Source organism: Tinamus guttatus, unplaced genomic scaffold (assembly GCF_059628265.1).
Source record: "Tinamus guttatus ecotype Peru unplaced genomic scaffold, ASM5962826v1 Tinamus_guttatus_pri_ptg000376l, whole genome shotgun sequence".
Lineage (NCBI taxonomy): Eukaryota > Metazoa > Chordata > Aves > Tinamiformes > Tinamidae > Tinamus > Tinamus guttatus.
In genome coordinates, this window is record NW_028288910.1 from 1,286,704 (window position 1) to 1,299,185 (window position 12,482).

General features: G+C 49.6%; 1 protein-coding gene across 1 annotated transcript; it reads left to right on the forward strand.

The window, feature by feature from the left end:
• Positions 1-1,046: 1,046 nt before the first annotated feature.
• On the forward strand, positions 1,047-9,807 carry SLC33A1 (solute carrier family 33 member 1). The gene is made up of 6 exons (XM_010215157.2): positions 1,047-1,791; positions 5,002-5,192; positions 5,839-6,023; positions 6,709-6,826; positions 7,674-7,889; positions 9,539-9,807. The coding sequence occupies exons 1-6, from the start codon at positions 1,047-1,049 to the stop codon at positions 9,704-9,706; spliced, it is 1,623 nt and encodes a 540-aa protein (XP_010213459.2). The 3' UTR covers positions 9,707-9,807.
• The last annotated feature ends 2,675 nt before the right edge of the window (positions 9,808-12,482 follow it).

Genomic DNA, 12,482 nt, shown 5'->3' on the forward strand with positions numbered 1-12,482 from the left:
ATTCAGTCAAAATATTTTTGCAACCTTTACTGGAAAATTGAAAATTATTATTCATATAATTTTAAGAGACGGAAATAATGAAAGGTACAACCACGAGACTTGCGATTACACATGAAATTACAAGCTAGTATCTAGTAGCGTTGTCAGATTTCAGTTCTACCATAAGGACAATATTGCTGTACACGTTTTTGTTTTTCTAAATCCTATCACTGTAGAACAGCTGAGAAACATCTTTCAAAAATGTATGCAAAACTGAGGAATGGACAAATACTTAAAGCACTGACAGCAACCACAGGAAGAGTGAGAAACACAAGAAGGCACATGTTCTCAAGAGTCAAATTGCTATGTAACTCTATAAATAATGGCTAAATTACAGTATCTAGCCCTCCCAAGTGCAGACTCGCACGGGCGGAAAGTGGTGGCCCCGTTTTATGGGTGCACCAGGTACTTTTTTTCCCGTTTGGCCTCTAGAGGTAGCTGCGCCTTCGCGATTAGTTCATAGAATGGCAAAAAAAAAGATTTTTAAATAAAAATAAAATAAAAACGAAATAAAATAAGGAAAATAAATAATAAGAAAAAATAAGAAAAATATTAATAAAATTAAAATATATTGAACTAAAATGCGTTGGATGAGTTTGCGAGTGTTCGGGGGCCCAGCGCCCCCAGGACGCTACAGGAAGTGCTGGAGACGCTCGAGCGGCGCCCGGGGCTGCCTTTGCCGAGGGGGGCGGTCCCCGCTGAGGGGAGGGCGCTGCGGGGGGCCCGCGGGGAGCCCCGCGGGCGGCTCGGGGGCTCGAGGGCCGCCCGGGCCCTCCGCGCACTCACGTTGCCGGGGCCGCCGGGCCGCGCAGCGGGGCCGCCGCCGCCGCCTCCCCTCCGCGCAACGGCCGCGCAACGGCCGCCCCGCCCCGCGCGGTGACGTCACGCGGCGGCGGGCCAATGGGAATGAGCCACGCGCAGGCGGGCGGGCCGCCGGAAGGGGCGGGCGGCCGCGCTGAGGCGGCGTCGCGCGGCGGTCGGTGACCGGTGCCCGTCGTCGTCTCGCCATGTTCCCCGCCGTGGTGACCCAGCAGGGCGGGCGGCAGCGGCGGGCCGGCAGCAGCCACCAGCACCACGGTAACTGCGTGGACGTGCGGAGCGAGGCGCCGCTGCCCTGCGGCGGGGCGGAGGTCGAGGCCCTGCTGCCGCCGGCGGCGGCGGCGGGCGGGCCGCGCGGCTACCGCGCCGAGCTGGGCAGCATCCTGCTGCTGCTGGCGCTCTACGTGCTGCAGGGCATCCCGCTGGGGCTGGCGGGCAGCGTGCCGCTCATCCTGCAGAGCAAGAACGCCAGCTACACGGAGCAGGCCGCCTTCAGCCTCGTCTTCTGGCCCTTCAGCCTCAAGCTGCTCTGGGCGCCCTTGGTGGACGCCGTCTACGCGCGCCGCTTCGGCCGCCGCAAGTCGTGGCTGGTGCCCACGCAGTACGTGCTGGGGCTGTTCATGCTCGGCCTCTCGACGCGCGTGGACACGCTCCTGGGCGACGGGCAGGGCTGCGGCCCCGACGTGGCGGCCCTCACCGTGGCCTTCTTCCTCTTCGAGTTCCTGGCGGCCACGCAGGACATCGCCGTGGACGGCTGGGCGCTGACCATGCTGTCCCGCGAGAACGTGGGCTACGCCTCCACGTGCAACTCGGTGGGGCAGACGGCCGGCTACTTCCTGGGCAACGTGCTCTTCCTGGCCCTCGAGTCCCCTGTCTTCTGCAACAAGTACCTGCGCCTGCAGCCGCAGCCCCGCGGCATCGTCACCCTCGCAGGTACCGCCGGGCGCCCCCCGATCCCTGGGCTCCCAGGGGAGCGGGCGCTTTGCCCCGGCCTTCGTCCTGCTGGCACTTCTCTCCTGGCCTGGTCACCATGGAATGGGCCATTGCTCTTAAAAAATGCTTTGTCCTCTGTTAAGGGGCTCTGTTGCGAGCCGCTTCTCCTGGGCAAGAGGGGAGGTCAGCGAGATTGAAGCTTCCAAGAGAGCATTATTCCCCAGAAAAGAAAAGCGTCAGGAGTTCAGAGTTAACTTAATCATGCTGCTGCTTCCCAAAAGAAGGGTTCATTTCCTTAAACTAAGGGGCTGGGGAAGGAGAAGGAGACTCTTTGTTTGTGGTCTAAATGGAGCGGGGTGATCAGACTCTACCTTTTGTTCAGGCTTCTTTTGCTTTCTGTAAAGGTTGTTTGTGGCTGTTGATGGTAGATATACTGCCTAGAAGGCACTTCAGTGTGTAAGGTTGAGCGGAGCAAGAGAAACTTTCGGGAGGACTGGAAAACTAGCACCATTGCTGGCTGAAATTTCAAGGTGGCTGTAGTTCATAAGGAAGTGAATTTTCATGTTTCTGTTTTATTTTCCCCCACCCATATTTCAATTACTTTCTCTGTGCTGTTTCAGTTACTCTCTCCGTGCTGCCAGAGAGAGAGGCCATGCCGAAATTAAGTTGATTTGGGATGTAAAGCCTAGCCTGCCCCAGATCTAGAAAGCCTAGCGTTGCCTGTGCCAGGGCTGCCTCCCCCTCTTGCTGCAGTGGCAGCCTGACCTCCTTCACTGCCGCAATTTGCATGCTCCGGTGTGTTCAGGAGAGCTTCGTCTGTCTTCGCTTAGCTCTGCTGTTCAGGTCACCTCTATTATTACTGGTAATTTTTTTTGGCTTAGTGTGAATGTATTTGTTACCACTACAAGACTTTTTTTTTAAAAAAAAACTCTTAAGCCCACCAATGCAACCTGTTTAACCTGTCCTGGGTGGGGTAAGAAAAGCAAGCAGCTCTGGCACTGCGCTTGCATGATACATATTTTTAGTGGTAGTTTTTTAGTGCGCCTGTCCTGTCCCCTTGTCTGTGTGTCACGCTTCACCCTGCCATGTTTGTCCTGGCTCGGCTGTAGAGCAGTGCTGTAACCATCTCCCTGAAGTGACAGTGTCTTGTCCCAGCCCTGCTTGTCCTCAGGGCTCAGGGTGAGCTGGTTCAGGCAGGTGAAGCAGCGGGGAGCTCCCAGTGGGGAAAGGTGAGTGTTCTTTTGCCAGCATTGCTCTCTGGACCCTTCCATCGCGGGCTGCGTGCCAGCACTAGAGAAAGAGCCTCCTCTCTCTCATGAGCCAAACCTCATGATCCTGTCAGCTTAAAGCTGTTGAGAAGCCACAACATCAGTTTTCTTGTTAGCCTTGGGGGAAAACCATGAACAAATGTAATACCCAGACTCCAAACAAAGTATCGTGTTACGTTATCTCAAGCTGAAGTTCTAGCGAGAAGAAAAGAGAAGTGCAATTCATTGGGCTCATAGTTTGTGTACGTATGCTGTGCAGATGAGTTTAATTTTTGTTTAGTTAGTGGCTGCCTGGTTTGTCCCGTAGCTCCGCGAAGGCCGGTTCTGACGTGGAGGTGGAGCGTGAGTGCGGGCAGGAGGTGATCCCACAGCCCAGGCCTCTGTGCGGAGGAGACGGAGACAGGCGGCCGCAGCACTGCTAAAGCTGGGTGCTGAAATAACCCGCTCTTCAATAACCCTTCCCAGCCCAGCCGTTCTCCTCGCCTGCTCCAAAGGCTTGTTTTGCACGCTGGCTTGTGCACCGCTACTCTAAAAAGACTTTAATTGAACTCTTCTTATATACAGTCTTAGCAAATCCAGCCATTATTGTAGTGCTCATGGGGCAGAGCTGATGAGAAATATTCATGTGACGATGCTCGAAGCTGTTTCTGGTGCAATTGTAGCACAGTTGTGTTATCACTGCAGTGACAGAGCTCAGGGCTGCTTTTACAGCGCAGCTCCTGATGGTGCTGTGTAGTTGTGATCAGTGTGACTCTGAAAAGGATGCCTTACTTAGGAAAAGCAAGCTCAAGTCATTTGATTCCTTCCTAAAAGAGAACAATCTGGTAGCATTGGCTATGTGGTGGTCTTGCTTTCATTGTACACTGGTGAAGGGAAAAGTGATTTGGAAGCAGCAGAAAATAGTCTTTTCCCTCTATTACAGTGAGAATGCTAAATTATTTCTAAAGCAGTCTTCCCGTGTTCTCCATGTTGTGCTTGTCATGCTTCCGTGAAAAAAGCTAATAATTGACTAAACAATCATCTTTGTCCTGCCACCAGCTTTTGTTGCTTACTTTCAATTGTCTTGAGGCTTTTGAAGTTGCTCCCAACCAAGAAGCTAAAAGGCAACTTCTGTCTTATTCTTTCCCTGTCACGAAGTGTTTTCTTGGCCCTTTCTTAGAGGTAAAAGTTAAAATTATCTTTAATTTGGCAGCTAACTAAGAAAATATTTGCCATGAAATATTAGTGTATGTGCTGTTACCGCTGACTTGAAACCCAATATTTAGAAAATACAATGTCTACTTAAAATACAGCACTTCAGTTAACAAAAATCCACTTCACGCAGACACACTTCAGTGACTCTTCACTTGACAACTGTAGGAAACATCATCGGAATTTCTTTACACTCATGAATATAAATCATTGTTGCCTTTGAATAGTAGATAACTGTTCTGTGCTTCAATTCTATGCTCACAAAATAGTATTTATGTGACTGCTTAATAAATTGGAGAAAGAAGACATTCACATTCTCCAGCCAAAGTTCTTCTTGCGCTGTCTTCTAACTACCAAACTCTTTGTCTTTATCAGCGTTTAATGGTTGTGATTTCTCAAAACCTTCATTTCTGTTCGTTTTCTCCTTCTACATTATTGTTGTATTAGTGACTAGTACCCCAACGTGTTGTACAAAAACTGATGTTTTTCTTCTGTGTAAGATCTTGAGCAAACGCGTGTGACTGGGAAGAGCTGTCTCAGTTGTTGTCCGTGGCTCTGTGTGTGTTCTGCTTCTCTCTGCTTTCAGGAAGGCCAATGAGTAACTTTTTATTACTTTAGTTCTCATTGCCAGGCTGTGAGCTTATATAATTGTGCAATAAGTGCTTTTCAGGTATTCGGTAACCTGTCAATAAAAGGTTGTTTGCTGTTGTTAATATATATATATATATATTTTTTTTTTTTTTTCCTTCAGATTTCCTGTTCTTTTGGGGAGCTGTGTTTCTAGTGACCACTACACTGGTTGCCCTTTTGAAAAAGGAAAACAAAGAATTAACGCCAACAAAAGAGGAGACAAAAGGTATCACTGATACTTACAGGCTGCTCTTCTCGATAATCAAGATGCCAGCAGTTCTCACCTTCTGTCTCTTGATTCTTACAGCAAAAGTAAGTAAGGACACTTATGAATTCTTGTTAGCGGTGATGGCAGGGGAGTCTGGAAGGGAGCCCTTGTGGTGTGACTCCTTTACCTTTGTCAGTGGTTGTCATCAAACTTACAAACTTCCACATGGAATTTGGAAGCATAAATAGCTTGCATCATTGTGCTGGGTACGGTTGTACCCTAGAAAATACTCGCTTGAGGTGTTTTGTGTTAAACATATTGAAGAAGCTGATAGCAGTCTAATATTAACGTAATGCACGTGAAACGTGCATCTCTACATGGAGGCTGTTTGCGTAGCCTGCGGTTAAAAGCACACTAAGTGTTTCTCTTCACCTAAATCCTCCTTGCAGAATCTGCAACTCTGCAAACTAGGTTTCCATGGTTTCCAGTTGGCAGCCATGGATACCAAGGGGTGTTTAAGGCATGGATATGAATAGCACTGCTATGTTTGATGTTTTTGGTATAGTTCTGGCACTAGTAGTAAAAACTGTGTAACTTATACCAGCTGTGTAAGTGCAGAACATACTTCAGGACTGATCTGGTAATCTGTTTCAATCATTATTTCTTCATGTTTTTCATATCAAGTAAGATGAATTGCTAGTCAAGCTGTCACTGCTTTCCTCAGTTTGTTTTGTTTAACTTCTATTGCAGGTCGGATTTTCAGCAGCAGATGCTGTAACAGGACTCAAATTGGTGGAAGAGGGGGTACCTAAAGAGCACTTAGCTCTGCTAGCAGTTCCAATGGTTCCTTTACAGATAATATTACCTCTGATTATCAGCAAATACACAGCAGGCCCCAAGCCACTGAACACATTTTACAAAGCTATGCCTTTTAGGTAAAAACAAAATACTTTTATTTCTGTAAAAATATTTATTTTGTTTGGATTAATATAAGATTTCTTTTGTAGACTCCTCTTTCAGGTAGAAGAGTATGTTGGAATTCCCATGATAAGTTTTATTGTCTTATGCCTGGAGGATGATTCTTATGGAAATGCATGTAAAAGAGCAGAATGTTCAGTGTTTGCAGATAGGTATATGACAGCATTAAAGCTGTGCTCTTCTGCTCTCATCAAATGTTGCTGGTTCTTTATTCCTGACTGTTCCGGCTAGAATTGGGTCTATACCTGTAGACTTCGGTGCGTTTCCCAATGTAAGAGTGGCAGCTCATGTTGATGAGTCATTTGCCAAGTCTTAGAGGATGTTGCTTTATTCAGATACTTGGGAATAGAAGAAGCTGAATCAGGGCTCTGCAGGCAGGGAGGTTCCAGTTATGCTAGTTGTTTGATATAGGAGCTTGACTGTATTGGAATTTGCCTATGAATTTCTAGAAGAATTTAAAGCCAACTAATTCAGAAAACTAAAACATTGATTTACCAAAACATAGCACCATCTATTAAACTTAGCTTTTACTTTACTTTGTTCTTTTACAATAACCTATATTTCTCTAACAGAGCTCAGTTCAATAGCTGCTGTATAAAAAAAGCACATGGCTTGAATTACATATCTATCTAATTCCTGCAGGTTGCTCCTTGGACTGGAATTTGCTTTTTTGGTTTGGTGGACTCCTAAAGTAAGACACGAAGGAGGATTTCCTATATACTACTATGTTGTAGTATTGTTGAGTTATGCTTTACATCAGGTAATGTATACTGCCTTATACGGGGCAGGGGGGGCAAGAGGGTATTTCATGTCAACCAGCTGGGGGGCAGCAGGTGCTGTTAAATGCTTTTGTTAGTTGCAGTAGGAGTGTTTTAAGCCTCATCTGCTGTACTCTGGCTCTCCTCATTTAGTTTTGATGCTCTTGTCAGTGTAACACCTCCCACTTCAGTGTACTGCACAGGAATGACATCAATGAAGTTATTCTTAGTTGAACAAACTTGCTTTTGTTTCTTGGGCTGTTCCCCAAAACCATAAGACAAAAAGCATGATTGAAATGGAGTCAGAGAAATCCTGGTATTTTGACTTGAGTTTAGCAGTACGATGATAATCATGACCAGAGCTTGTGCTATGGATTGTGCAGGCCCATAAAGTTATGCGATCCTGGTCCTAAAAAATGACTCCCTTGCCAGTAGAGCTGACTTGAAGGCCTAGAAAGAAACAGCTCTGTCCAAAGCAGGCTTTGGACCAGAATAAAAATATTATGAAATGTCTTGAAAGGTTGTATGGGTTTTATTTATAAAAGTGTGTGAAGTGTTACCTATACGTAGACTTCTTCACATGGCCTTGTTGTCATTTAATCTGGTAAATTAAATTGTTTCTTCATACCTGAGGCTGGATTCATTTTGGTATGAGCTGAAACAAGCAGCAAGGCTTCTTGGTATTATGTAGTGAGATGGACTATAGACATAATTATTTTGCAATTTTAACTGAAAAATATTTCGGTTTAACTTTGCTAACTTCAGTAACCTTGTGGGGCAGTTTTTGTGAGGAGTTTGTCATTGGTAAGTGGGGAACCTTCCTCTTGAGCCTTTGTCCCTCCTCCACAGATCACCCTGTACAGCATGTACGTGGCAATAATGGCCTTCAACGCCAAAGTCAGCGACCCCCTCATCGGAGGGACCTACATGACGCTTCTCAACACGGTGTCCAACCTGGGGGGGAACTGGCCCTCCACGGTGGCGCTCTGGCTGGTGGACCCGCTCACGGTGAAGGAGTGCGTGGGGGCGCCGGGGCAGAGCTGCGCCGCCGCCGCAGCGGCCGAGGTGAGGCCGGAGCGCGAGCGCTCGCCGGTGCAGCACCTCCTCCTAGTGCCCTTCACCTCTGAAAATCCTCGTAGGGCATAAGCCAGGGCTTAAAAAATCCCACTAACGGAGCTAATTATTCTGTCTAATAAAATTTTTTTCTCTGCCTACTTTTAATAGCTACCACTTACCAAAGATGTGTAGTTGTGTGGTGTGCACTTGCCCCTTCCCACCCCTGTTTTTTTCCTTCCCCAGAGCTGAAGTGGAAAGGTGGTGGTAGGTAGCACAAGCACCACACTCCTGCCACGTTCCCTGTGGTGCACGAGGCCATAGTTAAACTTCCAAGCTCCCTTTGGGTTTGCTTAGGTGCTCTGTTTCTGGCAGGTCTGTCCCCAGAGTGCCCAGACTTTGTGGTGGTTTTGCTTCAGTGATTTGAGGTTTTCCGTTTGCTTTCACTCCTCCCGTCTCCTCCTGAAGGCCTCCTCTCCCGCTGCCTTGCACTCTTCATTGTGGCAGTTCTTTGCTTTCTGTCTCTGGCCTTCCTGGTCGGTGTGAAATGGAGCGGTGTGACTGGCTGCGCTCCCGGTTCTGGGAGCCCCGTGGAGGAGAGCGGGACGTGCCGCGCACGGCCCGGAGGACGCGCAGCCGCCTGGAGAGCAACGTTTCACATGGGCCTCTGCGAGAAACTGTAACGTGCCTGGCTGGAGGGCTGCGAATGTTTGTTCCTTGCTGTGGCTGAGCCTTGGCTCTCCGGTGCCTCTGTGTATTTACAGGACTGTTGTAAGAGCCCTCAAAAAACAGATCCTCTAGATACACAAAGTGCTCGGAGTCAAATGCAGCTTGTTTGAAGTGGTGTTGCAGTTCCCTGCTTGCAGAAGGGAAACTGCCTCCCCTAACGTGCTGCTTCTGCGCGTTTGTGTCACCTTGTCACCTGCCGGGCTCCCAAGCGCGGCTGCCCTGGCCTCTGTTTGGCTTCAGTGCTCACTGCTCCGCGCTCTCCTCACGTCCTTGCAGTTTGCAGTATTATGCACACACAGCCCTCCTCGCTCTTCATCTGATCTTGACGCGTTTGAAAACGCTGGCAGAGCCTCAGCTCCAAGGCTTGTGTTTGTCTTGGGAGCGTGCAGGTGTGGACTGGGAGCTGAGCACCAGCAGGGAGGCTTGGGCGCTGCTCGTGCTCTGGAGCTGCCTGAGTGCTGTAGCACAGTTAAAGGATACCCTAGGTGTGGATTTTTGCCTGTGCCATGCACTGTGGGCCACCGGGCCTTGTTCTAGCACTCATTTGCAGGCTCAGTGCAGGAGTGTGATTGCTGGAAAGCACTTGGATGGCTAGAAACAAATCCCTCTCGTGTGTGCAGTGATGACTGCAGCAGCTCTCCAGCCGAGGACATTGGGCCAGTTTTTCTTTCTTGGGCTCTGTCCCTGGGCCAATAATCTCTTCCCCAATGGCATAGAGTGTGTGTCGCCTTATGTACTAACGGGAGCTTGAAAGCCTCCTACTAACTCTGCAAGAAACAGACTAATCAAATAGCTCCAGGTAAAGCGCTTAAAGCTCAAGTTAAAAAGGGTCAATATTCTAATGCATTCTCCCGGAGAGTAGGTGCTTCTGTGTCTCCCCCAAAACGCTTAAGGTGTCGATACTTTAACAAACCTCTCCCTCTGTGTTTCAGCTCTGCACAAAAGCTGGCGGTTCCTGCGTCACCACCCTGGACGGTTACTACGTGGAGTCTGTCATCTGCGTCATCCTGGGGTTTGGCTGGTGGTTTCTGCTGGGGCCAAAATTTAAGAAGCTGCAGGATGAAGGACAGTCTTCATGGAAGTGCAGGAGGACCAACTGATGCCCCTAAGAAATGCCCCTTAAATACTGGATGGACCAGCAAGGTCACTTTAGTTTTATTACAAAGACATATCCCATAATCAATAAACAGGAGCATAGGTATTTTAAATGCCAAATCGCTGAGATATGGGTGGCCAGGACAGTGGTACGGGTACCACTCGCCTTCGGTGTGAGCACACGAGTTTGGAAGGTAACGGTGGAACACGTGGCACCGGTGCTGCCCGCTCTGGCTTCCGAGGCACGGCTGCTGCGAAACCGGATTCCATATACAACTATGGAGGGGTTAATTGTGCCACGTGTGTCAGCAGCAGCATTGTCAGCTAAGTTCCAGCTCTTAATTTTCCAAGAGAAGTGGCCTGGCACAGTGAGTTGATGTGGGGAAGGACATCAGAGGCATTTTGACTTGCAGGTTAAGCTTGTTGTAATACAGGATTCATCGTGGGAAGATAATATCTGTGGCTTTTTTTTTTCCTTCTCAATTTATGGACTGTAAACACACTTTAAAGGATGAAATAATGTTTCAGCATTCTTTTAAATGTATTTTCTGGCTTTTATAAGCTCTAAAGATTTATAAGAAAATATTTTTATAAATGAAATTACACTTAATTTATTTCCTCTGTTTCAAAGCATTTTGATTTACATTCAGGATCAGCTGAAGAAAAAGTGATGTAGGGTAGGACTTAATTTAAGAGTAACGCACAATCCTGTAAGGCTGGAGTCCCGCAGAGGCAGGCGGGGAAGCGCAGCAGCCAGCGCATGGAACGGCGCTCGTTATTCTGGGGGCACAAAGTGATGCTGTTCATTCCCATTTGTCCTCAATACTATTTGCATTCAAGTTCAAGAGGAGTGGAGAGCTCCCGGCGGGGCTGGCGCCCTGGGAAGGGGGCGGATGGTGACGAATTTGCCGAGCTCCGGGAGCCGCAGCGGGACCCCCGGCGGAGCCGCTGCAGGCGCTGGCACCGGCACCGTGTGCAGGAACCTTCCAGCACGTTGAGCAAAAGCAGCTTCCCGAGGAGCCCCCAGCCGCCGGGGCGCTCGTCTCGTCTGTCGCGTGGTCCGGTGCGTCGCTATTAACAATTAAAGTACCTTGGAAGGGAAGGGACGTTCGTTCATTTCTTTCCTCGGCCGCATTGGCACTGTGGCATCCTGAGCTGTGTGCTCCAAACTGCACGGGGCGCCTGGGACGCTCTTCAGCGTGTGCTTTAGAGGAGAAGCAAACGGGCAGCAACGTGGCACCGGCTGAAGTGTCCACGGGGCTGCAGGGCTGAGGGGAAGGGCTGTACGGCAGGTACTCGTGTGAGCGCCCAGCGCTGCTCCTTCCCTCCCCGGTGCATCCTGAAAGTGAAACTGAGCTGCAGATCTTCTCCAGCTGAGATCTGCAGGAGCAGGGAACAGTTTTGTGGTTTGTTTTTTGTCTTAAAGGGGGTTAAACCCCCTACAAGCACAGTTTTCACATTAGGCAGTTTTGCTCCCCAAAGTACACGTCACCTTCCAGCTTGTTTATTTCTGCCCTCTGGATAAGCACAGAGTTCCAAACCTGTAGGCAAACACAGGTGTCTATTTTCAGGCAGGGCCGGATCACCACTGCATTGCTGGTGTGTGTATATATAATTTAAATTCTGACTTTAAAATAAGTGGCAGGTGGTTACAATGATAGATTGTTGTCCACACTTGGATTTCTTTTTGACTTCAAGGAAAATTTAGAGACTGCAGCAAATTAAATTCAGAGATGTTTTGCAGTTGGCTTTGACATTGTAATTTGATTTACTGTTTCTGGATGTGGCAATGTGACTTGTTAATAAAGGAGATGCCTTTGGAATTGCCGGATAGGTGATTTGGCAGTATCAAAATTAAATCCAAAATCATAAATGGTAACTGTTTGTTTCCTCTTTCAAGCTGGAGAAACTTTGTTTTCCATCGGTCAGTTTTCCTCTTTGACAGCACAGGTCACAAATGCTGCATCTACAGCAGCAACTAGCTCCAGTGAACCAGGAAACTCCCCCGCCACCCACTTACTAATTTTTATTTTTCCTCAAAGGGTTTCCCTTCCTGCAGGGCTGGGATGGGTTTACACGTGCCACAACCCCGGGCCCTGGGTGGGAAGGGCGGTGGGAGCCGTTTCCCTGCCAGGGCTCTTAGGCTGTGATTTTATGGTGTCAGTCCCGCCTCCATCCTTAGTCCTGCCTTTGAGGCACAAACTGTTTTGTGTTCGTTACCGCCACCGAACCGCCCCTCGGTGCTTTCCCTTCTGCCTTCGCCTGGAGCTTCGGCTCGCGCTGGGCGCAGCAGGGCCGCACGCGCGGGTCCCGTCCGCGCTGCCCCTCCACGCGCGAGGGTCCCGTCCGCGCGGTCCCGTCCTCCTGCCCCTCCACGCGCGAGGGTCCCGTCCTGCTGCCCCTCCACGCGCGCGGGTCCCGTCCGCGCTGCCCCTCCACGCGCGCCGGGCAGCCGCGGGAAGCCGAGAGGAGCAGCTCGGGCTGCGCGCGGGCGCTTCCTGCATCGGCGGCGGGGAAGGAACAAGCGGAAAGGGCGGTAAAGATGGGAATGAGCCGCAGTGCGTGATTAATTGTATTCTTTACAAAAATTATTTTATTGTTTTTCATTTTGTTAGCTTGATCGCCGCTAGAGGCCGCCCCTGGGGCGCGCGGGGCGGCACGGGCGGAGCGCGGGGCGGTCCGGGCGGTTCCGGGCGGTCCGGGCGGTTCGGGGCGGTCCTGGAGCTCCGGGCGGAGCGCGGGGCGGTCCGGGCGGTTCGGGGCGGTCCCGGCGGTCCCGGC